Genomic DNA, 21819 nt, shown 5'->3' with positions numbered 1-21819 from the left:
GTGGTTGCGATGCGGTAGTATGGCGGTTTAGGGGTTAATATGTTTATTATAGTGGTGGCGATGTCGGGAGCGGCAGATTAGGGGTTAATAATTTTATTTTAGTGTTTGCAATGCGGGAGGGCCTCGGTTTAGGGGTTAATAGATAGTTTATGGGTGTTAGTGTACTTTTTTGCACTTTAGTTATGAGTTTTATGTTACGGCTTTGTAAAGTAAAACTCGTAACTACTGACTTTCAGTTTACGGTACGGATCTTGACGGTATAGGCTTTACCGCTCACTTGTGGCCGGACAGGCAAACTCGTAATACCGGCGCTATGGAAGTCCCATTAAAAAAGGACTTTTTGTAAACTGCGGTAGTTACGTTGTGTTATGGCCAAAAAAGTGTGCGGTACAGATATATCTGCAAGACTCGTAATACCAGCAGTATCATAACGCAAAACTCATAATCTAGCCGATAGTTATTTTTTCGTAATTTAGTGTTTTTTTATTTTTTGTAATTTAGTATTTTTTTATTTTTTGTACTTTAGTATTTTCTATTTTTTGTAATTGTAGATTTAATTTTTTTTAGTAGTGTTAGGTTTTTTTAATGGGTAATTTAGTTTATTTAATTTTGTAGTTATTTTAATTTTAGTATAATAGTAATGTTAGTTTAATATATAGTTTAAACTTAGTTTTTTTTTTTTATTTCACAGGTTTTAAGATAGGGATAGGGATATTGAAATTTTAATATAAAGTTAGGTGGTTGTTAGGTTTAGGGGTTAATAGTTTAATTTAGTTTTTTGCGATGTGGGGGCTATCGGTTTAGGGGTTAATAGGTTTATTTAGTGTCGGTGATGTGGGAGCCCAGAGGTTTAGGGGTTAATAACTTTATTTAGTGGCGGCGATGTTGAGTGGCGGAATATGGGTTAATAACTTTATTATAGAGTGGGCGATGTTGGGGTGCAGGGGAATAGGGGTTAATAACTATTATAGTTGTGGCGATGTCGGGGAGCGGAGGAATAGGGGTTAATAACTTAAGTTAGGTGGCGGCAATGTCAGGAGAAGCAGATTAGTGGTGTTTAGACGTGGGGTTTATATTATGGTGTTAGGTTTAAACTTAACTTTTTATCCCCCATAGACATTATTTGGGTTGCGTTACGGCGATCGCCATTCCTCGCTCTCCCCATTGATGTATATCGGGAAAGCGTGCACAAGCACGTATTCTCAGCCCTTGAATTTTGTGCGGTATGGAGCTCATCGCAACCATATCGCACGCACAAGGCGGCTTTTTAAAAACTTGTAATGGCAGCGATATGGAGGGTGAAAAAATGCAACTTTTGTTGCGTTCGTTTCGCACCCTCTATAGAGCAAAATCTTGTAATCTAGGTGAATGTTAGTTATGCAAAGCTGGGGAATGGGTAGTAAAGGCGTAATTTTATTAGATTTGTAAATTCAGATGTAACTTAAAATATTTAAAATATATTGCAAATTTGCAGGTACGAGTATGAAGCATAAACACCCAAAACATATTTCAAAACTTAAAGGAATATTCCAGCCAAAATTAGAATCCACATGGGTGCATTTCAGTTTTGAATAGAAGCAGTTTTTAATATACATGCATTAGCAAAATTGCTTCTAATAAAAGCTATAGCTGTTTCAAAAGTGTATTTAAGTATGCACCGTGCACCAGCATTTTAAACACAGCACTTGCTCAGAGAGCCTAAAGGTGCTTTTATTATATGGTAATGACTCAATTTGTTAATTGCTTACATGATAGAAGCCCCGCAGGCGTTCTGAGCAACTGCAGTATTTAAAATGCTGGTGCACTGACAAAATCCAGATATGCTTCACATGCACGTGTAGAGAAAAATGTTAACACTAAAACAGTGATAACTTTTATTATAAGCATTTTTGCCAATACATTTATATTGCAAATATGTTTTTATTCAAAGATGTAATTCAACTATGTGTATTTAAATTTTGACCGGAATGTCCCTTTAAATTTACATATAATAGTCTGTAGATTAAATAATGTTCCACTACTGTCATCGTATTAAAAGGATATTTACCGTATATTGCAAAGTACCAGATGCCAATTTATTCCTATATTTAATCTTTATTAATGGCCTAAATGTCTGAGTTCACAATAAAGAGTTTTAAGAATACCATTTAATGAACTAGAAGAGGGATAGAGAGTGCACGTGTGTGTATCATTTACATGAAGCAGAGCGTGAAGACAAAAAAGGTAAGGGAGGGCATTTGTGTGTACCATTCACATGAAGCAGAGGGTGGGAGAGAAGGGAAGAGAGGGCATGTGTGTGTATCATTTACATGAAGCAGAGGGTGAGAGAGAAGGGAAGAGAGGGCATGTGTGTGTACCATTTACATGAAGCAAAGGGTGAGAGAGAAGGGAAGAGATGGCATGTGTGTGTATCATTTACATGAAGCAGAGGGTGAGAGAGAAGGGAAGAGAGGGCATGTGTGTGTACCATTTACATGAAGCAAAGGGTGAGAGAGAAGAGAAGAGAGGGCATGTGTGTGTACCATTTACATGAAGCAGAGGGTGAGAGAGAAGGGAAGAGAGGGCATGTGTGTGTACAATTCACATGAAGCAGAGGGTGAGAGAGAATGGAAGAGAGGGCATGTGTGTGTATCATTCACATGAAGCAGAGGGTGAGAGAGAAGGTAAGAGAGGGCATGTGTGTGTGTACCATTCACATGAAGCAGAGGGTGAGAGAGAAGGTAAGAGAGGGCATGTGTGTGTATCATTTACATGAAGCAGAGGGTGAGAGAGAAGGGAAGAGAGGGCATGTGTGTGTATCATTTACATGAAGCAGAGGGTGAGAGAGAAGGTAAGAGAGGGCATGTGTGTGTGTATCATTTACATGAAGCAGAGGGTGAGAGAGAAGGGAAGAGAGGGCATGTGTGTGTATCATTTACATGAAGCAGAGGGTGAGAGAGAAGGGAAGAGAGGGCATGTGTGTGTACCATTTACATGAAGCAAAGGGTGAGAGAGAAGAGAAGAGAGGGCATGTGTGTGTACAATTCACATGAAGCAGAGGGTGAGAGAGAATGGAAGAGAGGGCATGTGTGTGTATCATTCACATGAAGCAGAGGGTGAGAGAGAAGGTAAGAGAGGGCATGTGTGTGTGTACCATTCACATGAAGCAGAGGGTGAGAGAGAAGGTAAGAGAGGGCATGTGTGTGTATCATTTACATGAAGCAGAGGGTGGGAGAGAAGGGAAGAGAGGGCATGTGTGTGTATCATTTACATGAAGCAGAGGGTGAGAGAGAAGGGAAGAGAGGGCATGTGTGTGTATCATTTACATGAAGCAGAGGGTGAGAGAGAAGGTAAGAGAGGGCATGTGTGTGTGTATCATTTACATGAAGCAGAGGGTGAGAGAGAATGGAAGAGAGGGCATGTGTGTGTGTATGATTTACATGAAGCAGAGGGTGAGAGAGAGAATGGAAGAGAGGGCATGTGTGTGGGTACCATTTACATGAAGCAAAGGGTGAGAGAGAAGAGAAGAGAGGGCATGTGTGTGTACCATTTACATGAAGCAAAGGGTGAGAGAGAAGAGAAGAGAGGGCATGTGTGTGTATCATTTACATGAATCAGAGGGTGAGATTGAAGAGAATAGAGGGCATGTGTGTGTACCATTTACATGAAGCAGAGGGTGAGAGAGAAGGGAAGAGAGGGCATGTGTGTGTATCATTTACATGAAGCAGAGGATGAGAGAGAAGGAAGAGAGGGCATGTGTGTGTATCATTTACATGAAGCAGAGGGTGAGAGAGAAGAGAGGGCATGTGTGTGTACCATTTACATGAAGCAGAGGGTGAGAGAGAAAGGAAGAGAGGGCATGTTTGTGCATCATTTACATGAAGCATAGTGTGAAGAAAAAAAAAAAAGGTAAGGGAGGGCATTCATGTGTACCATTCACATGAAGCAGAAGGTGAGAGAGAAGGGAAGAGAGGGCATGTGTGTGCATCATTTACATGAAGCAGAGGGTGAGAGAGAAGGGAAGAGAGGGCATGTGTGTGTGTATCATTTACATGAAGCAGAGGGTGAGAGAGAAGGGAAGAGAGGGCATATGTGTGTATTATTTACATGAAGCAGAGGGTGAGAGAGAAGGGAAGAGAGGGCATGTGTGTGTAGCATTTACATGAAGCAGAGGGTGAGAGAGAAGGGAAGAGAGGGCAAGTACTGACAGAGAGATCTGTCACGCGGCTCCATCCTGGTGGGACACTCCGGCAGACCCGGCTTGACCCTTTGGCGGGTCAACTTCAGTTTTTAGAAACTATTTTCTGAGACAGGTTTCCTAGCATCAGCTATGGTGTACTGTAATTAAGTTTTAGTGATAAGCATTCCCATTGTTTAATCACCTCCAGAGTCAGACTGCTAGGTGATATTTAAATTGTTTATCTGCTTAAGTAATGTAATTCTATTGTATCATGAAAAAGGGCGTCTTCCCTCTATCTAATGTACAATACTGCCAACCCCCCATCTGGTCTCAAACCTGCATAAATACTGGGCATATAGCCCTCAATAAAGTGCATTCTGTTTTTACCTTCAATGTGGAGCCTGGACTCATGTTTGAGGGGGGAATTAGCTGGGGTGTGTATTGCTGATCCCATATTCAGGACATCTTTCATCTGGTATTAACTCTTGATATCTGATGATACCATAACATGTATCATTTTACATGAAGCAGGAGGATAAGAGAGAAGGGAAGAGAGAGAGTGTGTGTGTGTGTGTGTGTGTGTGTACCATTTACATGAAGCAGAGGATAAGAGAGAAGGGAAGAGAGGGCATGCGTGTGTATCATTTACATGAAGCAGAAAGTAAGAGAGAAGGGAAGAGAGGGCGTGTGTGTGTACCATTTACATGAAGCAGAGGATAAGAGAGAAGGGAAGAGAGGGCATGCATGTGTATCATTTACATAAAGCAGAGGATGAGAGAGAAGGGAAGAGAGGGCATGTGTGTGTATCATTTACATAAAGCAGAAGATGAGAGAGAAGGAAGAGAGGGCAAGTGTGTGTATCATTTACATGAAGCAGAGGATGAGAGAGAAGGAAGAGAGGGCATGTGTGTGTATCATTTACATGAAGCAGAGGGTGAGAGAGAAGGGAAGAGAGGGCATATGTGTGTATCATTTACCTGAAGCAGGAGGGTGAAAGAGAAGGGAAGAGAGGGCATGTGTGTGTACCATTTACATGAAGCAGAGGGTGAGAGAGAAGGGAAGAGAGGGCATGTGTGTGTACCATTTACATGAAGCAGAGGGTGAGAGAGAAGGGAAGAGAGGGCATGTATGTGTGTATTATTTACATGAAGCAGAGGGTGAGAGAGAAGGGAAAAGAGGGCGTGTGTGTATCATTTACATGAAGCAGAGGATGAGAGAGAAGGTAAGAGAGGGCATGAGTGTGTATCATTTACATGAAGCAGAGGGTGAGAGAGAAGGGAAGAGAGGGCATGTGTGTGTATCATTTACATGAAGCAGAGGATGAGAGAGAAGGGAAGAGAGTGCATGTGTGTGTATCATTTACATGAAGCAGAGGATGAGAGAGAAGGAAGAGAGGGCATGTTTGTGTATCAGTTACATGAAGCAGAGGATAAGAGAGAAGGGAAGAGAGAGCATGTGTGTGTGTGTGTGTACCATTTACATGAAGCAGACGGTGAGAGAGAAGGGAAGAGGGTGTGTGTGTGTATCATTTAGAAGAAGCAGAGGATAAGAGAGAAGGGAAGAGAGGGCATGTGTGTGTATCATTTACATGAAGCAGAGGGTGAGAGAGAGAAGGGAAGAGAGGGCATGTGTGTGTACCATTTACATGAAGCAGAGGGTGAGAGAGAAGGGAAGAGAGGGCATGAGTGTGTACCATTTACATGAAGCAGAGGATGAGAGAGAAGGGAAGAGAGGGCATGTGTGTGTATCATTTACATGAAGCAGAGGATGAGAGAGAAGGAAGAGAGGGCATGTTTGTGTATCATTTACATGAAGCAGAGGATAAGAGAGAAGGGAAGAGAGAGCATATGTGTGTGTGTGTGTGTATCATTTTACATGAAGCAGAGGATAAGAGAGAAGGGAAGAGAGGGTATGTGTGTGTATCATTTACATGAAGCAGAGGGTGAGAAAGAAGGAAGAGAGGGCATGTGTGTGTATCATTTACATGAAGCGGAGGGTGAGAGAGAAGGGAAGAGAGGGCATGTGTGTGTGTATCATTTACATGAAGCAGAGGATAAGAGAGAAGGGAAGAGAGGGCATGTGTGTGTATCATTTACATGAAGCAGAGGGTAAGAGAGAAGGGAAGAGAGGGCATGTGTGTGTCATTCACATGAAGCAGAGGGTGAGAGAGGAGAAAGAAGGGAAGAGAGGGCATGTGTGTGTATCATTTACATGAAGCAGAGGGTGAGAGAGAAGGGAAGAGAGGGCATGTGTGTGTACCATTTACATGAAGCAGAGGATGAGAGAGAAGGGAAGAGAGGGCATGTGTGTGTATCATTTTACATGAAGCAGAGGGTAAGAGAGAAGGGAAGAGAGGGCATGTGTGTGTATCATTTTACATGAAGCAGAGGGTAAGAGAGAAGGGAAGAGAGGGCATGTGTGTGTATCATTTACATGAAGCAGAAGATGAGAGAGAAGGAAGAGAGGGCATGTTTGTGTATCATTTACATGAAGCAGAGGATAAGAGAGAAGAGAAGAGAGAGTATGTGTGTGTATCATTTACATGAAGCAGAGGGTGAGAGAGAAGGGAAGAGAGGGCATGTGTGTGTATCATTTACATGAAGCAGAGGGTGAGAGAGAAGGGAAGAGAGGGCATGAGTGTGTATCATTTACATGAAGCAGAGGGTAAGAGAGAAGGAAGAGAGGGCATGTGTGTGTATCATTTTACATGAAGCAGAGGATAAGAGAGAAGGGAAGAGAGGGCATGTGTGTGTATCATTTACATGAAGCAGAGGGTGAGAGAGAAGGGAAGAGAGGGCATGAGTGTGTGTCATTTACATGAAGCAGAGGGTGAGAGAGAAGGGACGAGAGGGCATGTGTGTGTGTGTATCATTTACATAAAGCAGAGGGTGAGAGAGAAAGGAAGAGAGAGCATGTGTGTGTATCATTTACATGAAGCAGAGGGCGAGAGAGAAGGGAAGAGAGGGCAAGTGTGTGTGTATTATTTATATGAAGCAGAGGGTGAGAGAGAAGGGAAAAGAGGGCGTGTGTGTATCATTTACATGAAGCAGAGGGTAAGAGAGAAGGGAAGAGAGGGCATGTGTGTGAACCATTTACATGAAGCAGAGGGTGAGAGAGAAGGGAAGAGAGGGCATGTGTGTGTGTGTATCATTTACATGAAGCAGAGGGTGAGAGAGAAGGGAAGAGAGGGCATGTGTGTGTGTGTCATTTACATGAAGCAGAGGGTGAGAGAGAAGGGAAGAGAGGGCATGTGTGTGTATCATTTTACATGAAGCAGAGGGTAAGAGAGAAGGGAAGAGAGGGCATGTGTGTGTATCATTTTACATGAAGCAGAGGGTAAGAGAGAAGGGAAGAGAGGGCATGTGTGTGTATCATTTACATGAAGCAGAGGGTGAGAGAGAAGGGAAGAGAGGGCATGTGTGTATGTCATTTACATGAAGCAGAGGGTGAGAGAGAAGGGAAGAGAGGGCATGTGTGTGTATCATTTACATGAAGCAGAGGATGAGAGAGAAGGAAGAGAGGGCATGTTTGTGTATCATTTACATGAAGCAGAGGATGAGAGAGAAGGAAGAGAGGGCATGCGTGTATATCATTTACATGAAGCAGAGGGTGAGAGAGAAGGGAAGAGAGGGCATGTGTGTGTATCATTTACATGAAGCAGAGGGTGAGAGAGAAGGGAAGAGAGGGCATGAGTGTGTACCATTTACATGAAGCAGAGGATGAGAGAGAAGGGAAGAGAGGGCATGTGTGTGTATCATTTACATGAAGCAGAGGATGAGAGAGAAGGAAGAGAGGGCATGTTTGTGTATCATTTACATGAAGCAGAGGATAAGAGAGAAGGGAAGAGAGAGCATATGTGTGTGTGTGTGTGTATCATTTTACATGAAGCAGAGGATAAGAGAGAAGGGAAGAGAGGGTATGTGTGTGTATCATTTACATGAAGCAGAGGGTGAGAAAGAAGGAAGAGAGGGCATGTGTGTGTATCATTTACATGAAGCGGAGGGTGAGAGAGAAGGGAAGAGAGGGCATGTGTGTGTGTATCATTTACATGAAGCAGAGGATAAGAGAGAAGGGAAGAGAGGGCATGTGTGTGTATCATTTACATGAAGCAGAGGGTAAGAGAGAAGGGAAGAGAGGGCATGTGTGTGTCATTCACATGAAGCAGAGGGTGAGAGAGGAGAAAGAAGGGAAGAGAGGGCATGTGTGTGTATCATTTACATGAAGCAGAGGGTGAGAGAGAAGGGAAGAGAGGGCATGTGTGTGTACCATTTACATGAAGCAGAGGATGAGAGAGAAGGGAAGAGAGGGCATGTGTGTGTATCATTTTACATGAAGCAGAGGGTAAGAGAGAAGGGAAGAGAGGGCATGTGTGTGTATCATTTTACATGAAGCAGAGGGTAAGAGAGAAGGGAAGAGAGGGCATGTGTGTGTATCATTTACATGAAGCAGAAGATGAGAGAGAAGGAAGAGAGGGCATGTTTGTGTATCATTTACATGAAGCAGAGGATAAGAGAGAAGAGAAGAGAGAGTATGTGTGTGTATCATTTACATGAAGCAGACGGTGAGAGAGAAGGGAAGAGAGGGCATGTGTGTGTATCATTTACATGAAGCAGAGGGTGAGAGAGAAGGGAAGAGAGGGCATGAGTGTGTATCATTTACATGAAGCAGAGGGTAAGAGAGAAGGAAGAGAGGGCATGTGTGTGTATCATTTTACATGAAGCAGAGGATAAGAGAGAAGGGAAGAGAGGGCATGTGTGTGTATCATTTACATGAAGCAGAGGGTGAGAGAGAAGGGAAGAGAGGGCATGAGTGTGTGTCATTTACATGAAGCAGAGGGTGAGAGAGAAGGGACGAGAGGGCATGTGTGTGTGTGTATCATTTACATAAAGCAGAGGGTGAGAGAGAAAGGAAGAGAGAGCATGTGTGTGTATCATTTACATGAAGCAGAGGGCGAGAGAGAAGGGAAGAGAGGGCAAGTGTGTGTGTATTATTTATATGAAGCAGAGGGTGAGAGAGAAGGGAAAAGAGGGCGTGTGTGTATCATTTACATGAAGCAGAGGGTAAGAGAGAAGGGAAGAGAGGGCATGTGTGTGAACCATTTACATGAAGCAGAGGGTGAGAGAGAAGGGAAGAGAGGGCATGTGTGTGTGTGTATCATTTACATGAAGCAGAGGGTGAGAGAGAAGGGAAGAGAGGGCATGTGTGTGTGTGTCATTTACATGAAGCAGAGGGTGAGAGAGAAGGGAAGAGAGGGCATGTGTGTGTATCATTTTACATGAAGCAGAGGGTAAGAGAGAAGGGAAGAGAGGGCATGTGTGTGTATCATTTTACATGAAGCAGAGGGTAAGAGAGAAGGGAAGAGAGGGCATGTGTGTGTATCATTTACATGAAGCAGAGGGTGAGAGAGAAGGGAAGAGAGGGCATGTGTGTATGTCATTTACATGAAGCAGAGGGTGAGAGAGAAGGGAAGAGAGGGCATGTGTGTGTATCATTTACATGAAGCAGAGGATGAGAGAGAAGGAAGAGAGGGCATGTTTGTGTATCATTTACATGAAGCAGAGGATGAGAGAGAAGGAAGAGAGGGCATGCGTGTATATCATTTACATGAAGCAGAGGGTGAGAGAGAAGGGAAGAGAGGGCATGTGTGTGTGTGTGTGTGTGTGTGTATCATTTTACATGAAGCAGAGGGTAAGAGAGAAGGGAAGAGAGGGCATGTGTGTGTATCATTTACATGAAGCAGAGGGTGAGAGAGAAGGAAGAGAGGGCATGTGTGTGTATCATTTTACATGAAGCAGAGGGTAAGAGAGAAGGGAAGAGAGGGCGTGTGTGTATATCATTTACATGAAGCAGAGGGTGAGAGAGAAGGAAGAGAGGGCATGTGTGTGTACCATTTACATGAAGCAGAGGATGAGAGAGAAGGGAAGAGAGGGCGTGTGTGTGTACCATTTACATGAAGCAGAGGGTGAGAGAGAAGTGACGAGAGGGCATGTGTGTGTATCATTTACATGAAGCAGAGGGTGAGAGAGAAGGAAGAGAGGGCATGTGTGTGTATCATTTTACATGAAGCAGAGGGTAAGAGAGAAGGGAAGAGAGGGCGTGTGTGTATATCATTTACATGAAGCAGAGGGTGAGAGAGAAGGAAGAGAGGGCATGTGTGTGTACCATTTACATGAAGCAGAGGATGAGAGAGAAGGGAAGAGAGGGCATGTGTGTGTGTATTATTTACATGAAGCGGAGGGTGAGAGAGAAGGGAAGAGAGGGCATGTGTGTGTACCATTTACATGAAGCAGAGGATGAAAGAGAAGGAAGAGAGGGTATGTGTGTGTATCATTTACATGAAGCAGAGGGTGAGAGAGAAAGAAGAGAGGGCATGTGTGTGTGTATCATTTACATGAAGCAGAGGATGAGAGAGAAGGAAGAAAGGGCATGTGTGTGTATCATTTACGTGAAGCAGAGGGTGAGAGAGAAGGAAGAAAGGGCATGTGTGTGTATCATTTACATGAAGCAGAGGGTGAGAGAGAATGGAAGAGAGGGCATGTGTGTGTGTGTGTGTGTGTATGATTTACATGAAGCAGAGGGTGAGAGAGAAGGGAAGAGAGGGCATGTGTGTGTGTGTATCATTTACATGAAGCAAAGAGTGAAAGATAAGGGAAGAGAGGGCATGTGTGTGTGTATCATTTACATGAAGCAGAGGGTGAGAGAGAAGGGAAGAGAGAGCATGTGTGTGCTATTCACATGAAGCAGAGGGTGAGAGAGAAGAGAGGGCATGTGTGTGTACCATTTACATGAAGCAGAGGGTGAGAGAGAAGGGAAGAGAGGGCATGTGTGTGTGCAATTTACATGAAGCAGAGGATGAGAGAGAAAGAAGAGAGGGCATGTGTATGTACCATTTACATGAAGCAGAAGGTGAGAGAGAAGGGAAGAGAGGGTGTGTGTGCCACTTATATAACGCACATGGTAAGAGAGAAGGGAGGAAAGGGCATGTGTGAGTACGATTTACATGAATCAGAGGGTGAGAAAGAAGAGAATCGAGGCCAGGTGTATGTATTATTCCCACGAAGCAGAGGGTGAGACAGAGGGCATGAGTGTGTATCATTTACATGAAGCAGAGGGTGAGAGAGAAGGAAGAGAGGGCATGTGTGTGTGTATCATTTACATGAAGCAGAGGATGAGAGAGAAGGAAGAAAGGGCATGTGTGTGTATCATTTACATGAAGCAGAGGGTGAGAGAGAAGAGAAGAGAGGGTGTGTGTGTGTATCATTTACATGAATCAGAGGGTGAGAGAGAAGGAAGAGAGGGCATGTGTGTGTATCATTTACATGAAGCAGAGGGTGAGAGAGAATGGAAGAGAGGGCATGTGTGTGTGTGTGTGTATCATTTACATGAAGCAGAGGGTGAGAGAGAAGGGAAGAGAGGGCATGTGTGTGTGTGTGTGTATCATTTACATGAAGCAAAGAGTGAAAGATAAGGGAAGAGAGGGCATGTGTGTGTGTATCATTTACATGAAGCAGAGGGTGAGAGAGAAGGGAAGAGAGAGCATGTGTGTGCTATTCACATGAAGCAGAGGGTGAGAGAGAAGAGAGGGCATGTGTGTGTACCATTTACATGAAGCAGAGGGTGAGAGAGAAGGGAAGAGAGGGCATGTGTGTGTATAATTTACATGAAGCAGAGGATGAGAGAGAAAGAAGAGAGGGCATGTGTATGTACCATTTACATGAAGCAGAAGGTGAGAGAGAAGGGAAGAGAGGGTGTGTGTGCCACTTATATAACGCACATGGTAAGAGAGAAGGGAGGAAAGGGCATGTGTGAGTACGATTTACATGAATCAGAGGGTGAAAATGAAGAGAATCGAGGCCAGGTGTATGTATTATTCCCACGAAGCAGAGGGTGAGACAGAGGGCATGAGTGTGTATCATTTACATGAAGCAGAGGGTGAGAGAGAAGGGAAGAGAGGGCATGTGTGTGTGTACCATTTACATGAAGCCGAGGATGAGAGAGAAGGAAGAGAAGGCGAGTGTGTGTACTATTTACATGAAGCAGAGGGTGAGAGAGAAGGAAGAGAGGGCATGTGTGTGTGTGAGGGTGAGAGAGAAGAGAGGGCATGTGTGTGTACCATTTACATGAAGCAGAGGGTGAGAGAGAAGGGAAGAGAGGGCATGTGTGTGTGCAATTTACATGAAGCAGAGGATGAGAGAGAAAGAAGAGAGGGCATGTGTATGTACCATTTACATGAAGCAGAAGGTGAGAGAGAAGGGAAGAGAGGGTGTGTGTGCCACTTATATAACGCACATGGTAAGAGAGAAGGGAGGAAAGGGCATGTGTGAGTACGATTTACATGAATCAGAGGGTGAAAATGAAGAGAATCGAGGCCAGGTGTATGTATTATTCCCACGAAGCAGAGGGTGAGACAGAGGGCATGAGTGTGTATCATTTACATGAAGCAGAGGGTGAGAGAGAAGGGAAGAGAGGGCATGTGTGTGTGTACCATTTACATGAAGCCGAGGATGAGAGAGAAGGAAGAGAAGGCGAGTGTGTGTACTATTTACATGAAGCAGAGGGTGAGAGAGAAGGAAGAGAGGGCATGTGTGTGTGTGAGGGTGAGAGAGAAGAAAAGACCAGCCCCTCCATTACATATGCAGCGTCACCCGCAAAAGCCGGCGATGCCGGTTTTTGCACAGCTTTGGTATCCTATATACAGCGCCGCATATAAATGCGGCACGTATATTTCACCCATTGGACAAAGTTTTTTCACCCATAGACTAACATATAAAACCCGCGCAATTCGGTATCCAATATCCAGCGCAAGGCCTTACGTGGCGAAAATGGAGAAATCTTACTCCATTTTCACCTCGCCATAAAATGCAGCCGTAGCAGGCCTTGTGCTGAGTATGGGAGCACCGTAACTCCCTAAAATGCCTTGAAAAAAAAAAAACTAACACCTAACGCATGCGCAATGTCTATTTACCTGTCAACTGCAATCCCCCACCGCAATACCTAATAAAGTGTATTAACCCCTAAACCGCCGCTCCCGGGCCCCGCCGCACATAAATAAAGTGTTTAACCCCTAAACCGCCGCTCCCGATCAGCCAATTCTATTGGCTCATCCAATCAGCCAATCGGATTGAACTTCAATCCGATTGGCTGATTAAATCAACCAATCAGATTTTTCATACCTTATTTCCGATTGGCTGATAGAATCCTATCAGCCAATTGGAATTTGAGGGACGCCATCTTGGATGACGTCATTTAAAGGAATATTCATTCGTCGTTAGTCCGTCGGCCTAGAAGGAAGTTCCGCGCCGGAGGTCTTCAAGATGGAGCCGCCCCTCGCCGGATCGATGAAGATAGAAGATAACGCTTGGATGAAGACGTCTGCCGGTCCGGATGTCCTCTTCTGCCCGGATAGGATGAAGACCTCTGCTGGTCTGGATGTCCTCTTCTGCCCCATCGGATGAAGACTTCGGCCCGGCTGGGTGAAAACGGCTCAAGATAGGGTGATCTTCAATGGGTAGTGTTAGTTTTTTTTAAGGGGGGATCGGGTGGGTTTTAGAGTAGGGGTGTGTGGGTGGTGGGTTGTAATGTTGGGGGGGGGATTGTTCTTTTTTTTTACAGGTAAAAGAGCAGATTACTTTGGGGCAATGCCCCGCAAAAGGCCCTTTTAAGGGCTGATAAAAGAGACGATTACTTTGGGGCAATGCCCCGCAAAAGGCCCTTTCAAGGACTATTTGTAATTTAGTTTAGGATAGGGAATTTTATTATTTTGGGGGGCTTTTTTATTTTATTAGGGGGCTTAGATTAGGTGTAATTAGTTTAAACTTCTTGTAATATTTTTTTATTTTTTGTAATTTAGTGGGGGGGGTTTTGTACTATAGTTTAGTTTATTTAATTGTATTTTATTTTAGATAATTGTAGTTATTTTATTTAAATTAATTTATTGATAGTGTAGTGTTAGGTGTATTTGTAACTTAGGTTAGGATTTATTTTACAGGTAATTTTGTAATTATTTTAACTAGGTAGCTATTAAATAGATATTAACTATTTAATAGCTATTGTACCTAGTTAAAATAAATACAAAGTTGCCTGTAAAATAAATATAAACCCTAAAATAGCTACAATGTAATTATTAATTATATTGTAGCTATCTTAGGGTTTATTTTATAGGTATTTATTTAGTTTTAAATAGGAATAATTTAGTTAATAATATTAATACTATTTAGATTTATTTAAATAATAATTAAGTTAGGGGGGTGTTAGGGTTAGACTTAGGTTTAGGGGGTAATACATTTAATGTAGGTGGAGGCGGTGTAGGGGGGGGTCAGATTAGATGTTAATATATTTAATGTAGGTGGCGGTGGTGTAGGGGGGTCAGATTAGAGGTTAATATATTTAATGTAGGTGGCGGCGGTGTAGGGGGGTCAGATTAGAGGTTAATATATTTAATGTAGGTGGCGGCGGTGTAGGGGGGTCAGATTAGGGGTTAATAAATTTAATGTAGGTGGCGGCGGGGTCCGGGAGCGGCGGTTTAGGGGTTAATACATATAATGTAGACGGCAGTGGGCTCTGGAAGCGACGGTTTAGGGGTTAATACTAGGATAGGTTTATTGCGGTGTGGGCTATGGCAGTTTAGGGGTTAATAATTAGGCTTATTGCGTTGTGGGGGGTTGTCGGTCTAGGGGTTAATACATTTATTGTTAGGAGTGAGAGGGGGGATTGCAGATATAGGGGTATACGTGTCGGGCTATTTTTGGGAGGCGTGTTAGATAGTTACGGGAGATTTAATATTTTAGTTCGTTTTTTTAGGCGCAGGCAGTTTCTAAAGTGCGGTAAGTCACTGGCGACTCCAGAAATTTGTAGTTAGGCTTATTTCTGGACATCGCTAGTTTATCCGACTTACGGCACTTTAGCAACTGCCGGCGCCTTATATGTAATCGCCCGATGTGCGAGGTGAAACTACGGGCGGCGTGGGTTCCCTCGCTTGCGCCGAAAACTACGCCGTTTATCGGATTGCGCCAAAGGTAGGGGTGTGAACCAAATATATTTTATTATTACAATCTGTCTGTACTGACGCTCATCATTAACATAGGAGGAAAACATTTTAGAATCTGAGTTTTCTAACTGTGAACCCTATACCATAGATCACTCACCTGCAGAGACATCAGATGGCTGAATATTCTGTACAAGGTCTCCATGTGCTCCTGTGTGTAGATTTTCATCACTGTGACCTGTTAGTTCTAATAAAGAATAAAATTAGTTTTATGGTTATATGGATTTAAGTGCAGTTATCTCACACAATCTGATTATACAGTAATATTACACAACAGATCAGTATTTGAAAACATTACTAGTAGTTTCTGCCATAGATTTGTTACCTGCAGAGACGTCTGATGGGGTCTCCACTGGCTGAATATTCTGTACTCTATGTGCTCCTGTGTCTAGATTTTTATCTCTGTGACCTGTTAATTCTAATAAAGAATAAAATAAATGTATTTTGTTAAATGGATATGAAACAATTTATATATATTTAAATGTATTCAATTAAGAACAAAACAAAGCATCTGTTTTGCACTTAAACAATTACATATATAAATGAATATACAAATTGATTTAGCAGTAATTCCTATTGACCCTTTAACTGTGTTTTTATTATTTTTGTTGGGTATAAAACTAGTTTATAATCAGACAGCTCATTAGATCACACATGACGGATTCACTGTAGATTTGCTCTGTGTCAGTCACGTCAGTAGTGTTTGTGCATTTCCTGAGTGAGATATTTATTACTACACAGCGTTACCTGAGCTCTCATTTCCTGGGATCTCCATAGTCCTTACTGCTTGGTGAGTCTCCATCATGACGTCCTTGTAAAGCTCCTTGTGTTCCTCTATATACTCCCACTCCTCCATAGAGAAATACACAGCAACATCATCACACTTTATAGGCACCTGAAACACACACAACTCATTCAGCACTGACACAGGGACTGGTTCTGTCACACACTTTTACTGACAGAGCCAGGATAATGTTACTGAGAACATACAGAGACACAGACAAAAGGCAGGAAATACACACAGGGTCAGATGGGTCAGTAAAGTGAGTCACTGTGCCCTGACGCTGGTATCTTGTCACATTCCCCAGCAGTACTCACCTCTCCGCTCAGCTGTTGAACGCTGCTGTGGGAGGGCCTCTTCTTCACAATGGTGTATTCCTATAATATGTATGAGAAAAATCATCAAACTCCATTTGCCTGGACTAACAAGTTCTTGTTTACTTCTCTCGATCATCACAAAACATATAAATAAATAAAATATTATAGTGGATAATTCTGTGGGACATCTATGGATAAAAGCTGCTAAAGACTGAGGACATGAGCTCAGGAATATAGACATTGCTGGAACATTTGAGAGGGTGTGATGGGGGAGGGGTGAGTTGAGCCCTTGATTGATAGGAGGTTCCTTCGGTGCTGAGGTCCCTTGGGTATTAAGGCTTTTTGTAGTTGGGGGCCTTTAGATTCTGGAGGGAGTTTTTGCAATAGAGGTCATGTAGTAGGACTTTGTATGCTTGGAATTTTTCTTTATTGTGGGAGGCGTCTTGGTTGTTAGGATTAGTATTTTTTTTTTGCAGCAAACCGTTGTGCAGGGTGCCCTGGGTGCTGGGGAATGATTTGTGTTGGAGGGTTGTGCAGGTCAGTAAGCTTAAAGGGGCAGTCTACTTTATTTTATTTATTATTTAAAAAGATAGATAACGCCTTTACTACGCCTTTACTACCCATTCCCCAGATTTGCATAACCAACAATGTTATATTTATATATTTTATAACTAAACCTCTATATCTCCGCCTGTTTCTAAGCCCCTGTAGGTCGCCTCACGGTGCTTTTTAAAGGGACAGTCTAGTCCAAAATAAACTTTCATGATTCAGATAGGGCATGTCATTTTAAACAATTTTCCAATATACTTTTATCACCAATTGTGCTTTGTTCTCTTGGTATTCTTAGTTGAAAGCTAAACCTAGGAGGTTCATATGCTAATTTCTAAGCCCTTGAAGGCTGTCTCTTCCCTCAGGGCATTTTGACAGTTTTTCACCACTAGAGGGTGTTAGTTCATGTGTGTCATATAGATAACACATCTCATGCACGTGGAGTTCCTATGAGCCAGCACTGATTGGCTAAAATGCAAGTCTGTCAAAAGAACTGAAATAAGGGGGCAGTTTGCAGAGGCTTAAATACAAGGTAATCAGAGGTAAAATGTGTTTTTACTGTGTTGGTTATGCAAAACTAGGGAATGGGTTATAAAGGGATTATCTATCTTCTAAAACAATAAAAAAATCTGATGTAGACTGTCCCTTTAACTTTTCACAGCAAGATAGTGCAAGTCCATGTGTGAAATATAGATAACATTTTGCTCACTCCTATGGAGTTATGCAGGAACCAACACAAGTTGGCTATAGGCAAGTTTGTAAAAAGCACTGAGATAAGGGGCAGTCTGCAGAGGCTTAGATACAGATAATGATAAAGCAAAACGTATATTAGTATAACAGTGATGGTTATGCAAAACTGGTGAGTGGGTAATAAAGAGATTATCTATATTTTTAAACAATAACACTTTTTAAGTAGCCTGTCCCTTTAAAAGTGACAATCAAGTCAAAATAAACTTTTATGATTCAGATAGAGCATGCCGTTTTAAGACACTTTCCAATTTACTTTCATTATCAAATTTTGCACAATATTTTTATATACACTCTTTCTGGGGAACAAGATCCTACTGAGCACGTGCACAAGTTCACAGGGTAAACGTATACTAGTCTGTGATTGGCTGGTGTTTGTCATATAATACAGGGGGCCAGCAAAATGGGAGAAAAAAGAAATTTGTCAGGAAAAAAACAAACAGTTTATTTGAAATTCAGAGTAGGTTTTATTGCTTTGTCTTTTTATTAAGCCCTTGTTAATTATGCAATTCTACTGCATTGAGTGGTCCTTTAAATTAGTGTTTGTGAGATGGTCTGGTTAGGGTTTGTCAGATGGTCTGGGTGAGCTAAAGCTAAGGGTATGTGAGATGGTCTGGTTGAGTAGAAGTTAGGGTATGTGAGATGGTCTGGTTGAGCAGAAGTTAGGGTATGTGAGATGGTCTGGGTGAGATGAAGTTAGGGTTAGTGAAATGTCTGGGTGAGATGAAGTTAGGGTTAGTGGGATGTCTGGGTGAGATGAAGTTAGGGTTAGTGAGATTGTCTGGGTGAGATGAAGTTAGGGCTAGTGAGATGGTCTGGGTGAGTGAGATGGTCTGGGTGAGATGAAGTTAGGGTTAGTGAGATGGTCTGGGTGAGATGAAATTAGGGCTAGTGAGATGGTCTGGGTGAGTGAGATGAAGTTAGGGCTAGTGAGATGGTCTGGGTGAGATGAAGTTAGGGTGAGTAAGATGGTCTGGGTGAGTGAGATGGTCTGGGTGAGATGAAATTAGGGCTAGTGAGATGGTCTGGGTGAGTGAGATGAAGTTAGGGCTAGTGAGATGGTCTGGGTGAGATGAAGTTAGGGTGAGTGAGATGGTCTGGGTGAGTGAGATGGTCTGGGTGAGATGAAGTTAGGGCTAGTGAGATGGTTTGGGTGAGATGAAGTTAGGGTTAGTGAGATGGTCTGGATGAGTTAGATGGTCTGGCTGAGATGAAGTTAGGGTTAGTGAGATGGTCTGGGTGAGATGAAGTTAGGGTTAGTGAGATGGTCTGGGTGAGTGAGATGGTCTGGGTGAGATGAAGTTAGGGCTAGTGAGATGGTCTGGATGAGTTAGATGGTCTGGCTGAGATGAAGTTAGGGCTAGTGAGATGGTCTGGGTGAGATGAAGTTAGGGTTAGTGAGATGGTCTGGGTGAGTGAGATGGTCTGGGTGAGATGAAGTTAGGGCTAGTGAGATGGTTTGGGTGAGATGAAGTTAGGGTTAGTGAGATGGTCTGGGTGAGATTAAGTTAGGGTTAGTGAGATGGTCTGGGTGAGATGAAGTTAGGGTTAGTGAGATGGTCTGGGTGAGATGAAGTTAGGGTTAGTGAGATGGTCTGGGTTAGATGAAGTTATGGTTAGTGAGATGGTCTGGGTAAACTGAAGTAAGATCTGGTGTATCAGAAGCAGCACAGTAAATAGTACCAGTTTCACATGACATTACCAAGCAGCTCTTACCTCTCCGGTCAGCAGGCAGATGATGCCCAGGGCCTGACTCAGGAACTGCTCTGCTATCTGCTTCCTGTATTTCTTCATCTTGTTCTTTGTCAGTGACTGAGTTAGATGCTATAAATGTGACACCTGCGAGAAGAAAGCAAGACAGCAACATGAGAGATCAGAAATAATCAGAGCTCTTCCGATATTTTTATTAAGGTAAAGAGATGATTATGTGATATTAAACATGTTTATGTCACTTATGCACAATCTAATACTACACATGTGACCAGCTGCATATAGAGAAGATAACATATAAAGTGATAAAATGTGACAATCTCTATATAGCAGGTTTGTCAAACGTTATGGGGTGACATTTATTTAATACTAGTATCATGAGAAGGTGACTGTATACAGGAATATGCAGAGTTATCTGATAAATCAGGAAACAAATGGTCCTTATACCTACTACCCTCTGAACAGCTGTGCTTGTGCTTCATATAATTATATATATTGCATTACTCCGAGATGTGGATTCCTCTTCATATTTAGTTAAATGGCTTCATGTCACCCCTAACTTTTCATTAAGATAATCATAAATGGTCAATTATAGCAACAGTAATAATAATATCTAATAGCAAAAAGAAACAAACAGCCAGATTACGAGTTGTGCGTTATGAGTGAAAAAGCAACGTTATGGCTCATAACGCTGCTTTTTCACTAACGCTGGCATTACGAGTCTTGTAGGTATAGGTGTACCGCACACCTTTTTGGCCGTCACGCAACGTCAGTACCGCACTTTTAAAAAAGCCCTTTTTCAATAGGACTTCCATAGCGCCGGTATTACGAGTTTCCCTGGCAGGCCAAAAAGTGAGTGGTACAGCCTATAACTACAAGATCCCGTACCGCCATCTGAAGTCAGTAGTTATGAGTTTTACGTTACAAAGCTGTACCATAAAACTTGTGACTAAAGTGTTAAAAAGTACACTAACACCCATAAACTACCTATTAACCCCTAAACCGAGGCCCGCCAGCACCGCAAACACTATAATTTATTAACCCCTAATCTGCCGCTCTGGACATCGCCACCACTATTAAAATGTATTAATCCCTATTCCGCCGTTCCCTGACATCATCACCACTATAATAAACCTAATAACCTCTAAACCGCTGCACTCCTGCATCGCAAACACTAGTTAAATATTATTAACCCCTAATCTGCCGTCCACCCACACCGCCGCTATAATAAAACTTTTAACCACTAAATCGCAAGCCCCCCACAACGAAATATACTAAAATAAACTATTAACCCCTAAACCTCTGGCCTCCCACATCACCAACTCTACATAAATATATTAACCCCTAAACCTAACGTAACCCTAACCCTAACACCCCCTATCTTAAATATAATTAAAATAAAGCTAAATTAAAACTTACAATTATTAACTAAAAATAATTCCTATTTAAAACTAAATACAAACTTACCTGTAAAATAAAACCTAAGCTAGCTACAATATAACAATATAATATAACTATATAATCTAATAACCCTATAAAAAAAGCCCTCCCAAAATAAAAAACCCCTAGCCTACACTAAACTGCCAATAGCCCTTAAAATGGCCTTTTGTGGGGCATTGCCCCAAAGATAACAGCTCTTTTACCTGGCAATAAAAAAAACAAATACCCCCCCCCCCAACAGTAAAACCCACCACCCACACAACCAAACCCCCCAAATAAAACTATCTAAATAAACCTAAGCTAACCATTGCCCTGAAAAGGGCATTTGGATGGGCATTGCCCTTAAAAGGGCATTCAGCTCTTTTACAAAGTGCCCAAACCCTAATCTAAAAATAAAACCCACCCAAAAAACCCTTAAAAAAAACCTAACACTAACCCCCCGACGATCCACTTACAGTTTGCGAAGTCTGGACATCCATTCTCATCCAGCCGGCGAAGTCCTCATCCAAGCGGCAAGAAGTCTTCATCCAGGCGGCAAGAAGTCTTCATCCAGGCGGCAAGAAGGTCTTCATCCAGGCGGCAAGAAGTCTTCAACCAGGCGGCAAGAAGTCTTCATCCAGGGCGGCAAGAAGTCTTCATCCAGGCGGCAAGAAGTCTTCATCCAGGCGGCAAGAATCTTCATCCAGGCGGCAAGAAGTCTTCATCCAGGCGGCAAGAAGTCTTCATCCAGGCGGCAAGAAGACTTCATCCAGGCGGCAAGAAGACTTCATCCAGGCGGCAAGAAGACTTCATCCAGGCGGCAAGAAGTCTTCATCCAGGCGGCAAGAAGTCTTCATCCAGCCGGCAAAGTCCTCATCCAAGCAGCCATAAGTCTTCATCCAGACGGCATCTTCTATCTTTATCCATCCGGCGTAGAGCATCTTCTTCATACGGCCACCACCGGACACTGAAGGTTCCCTTTAAGGGACTTCATCAAAGATGGCGTACCTTGAATTCCTATTGGCTGATAGAGTTCTATCAGCCAATAGAAATTAAAAGGTGAAAAAATACTTTTGGCTGATCCAATCAGCCA

The 21819-nt window shown here is 42.7% G+C and overlaps 1 protein-coding gene across 1 annotated transcript in view; it reads right to left on the bottom strand.

The window, feature by feature from the left end:
- LOC128657914 (oocyte zinc finger protein XlCOF7.1-like) overlaps positions 1-21819 on the bottom strand; it is a 55816-nt gene that overhangs the window by 25753 nt on the left and 8244 nt on the right. The window contains exons 2-6 of the mRNA XM_053712341.1: positions 19314-19436; positions 16302-16361; positions 15951-16098; positions 15529-15621; positions 15304-15390 (exon numbers count right to left, since the gene is read on the bottom strand). Coding sequence (XP_053568316.1) covers positions 15304-15390; positions 15529-15621; positions 15951-16098; positions 16302-16361; positions 19314-19391 — 466 coding nt within the window. The 5' untranslated portion in view covers positions 19392-19436. The remainder of the gene's footprint in view (positions 1-15303; positions 15391-15528; positions 15622-15950; positions 16099-16301; positions 16362-19313; positions 19437-21819) is intronic.

Source organism: Bombina bombina, chromosome 4, assembly GCF_027579735.1.
Source record: "Bombina bombina isolate aBomBom1 chromosome 4, aBomBom1.pri, whole genome shotgun sequence".
Classification (NCBI taxonomy): Eukaryota; Metazoa; Chordata; class Amphibia; order Anura; family Bombinatoridae; genus Bombina; species Bombina bombina.
Note: the sequence above shows the minus strand (reverse complement) of the source record. Positions and strands in the feature narration are given on the sequence as shown.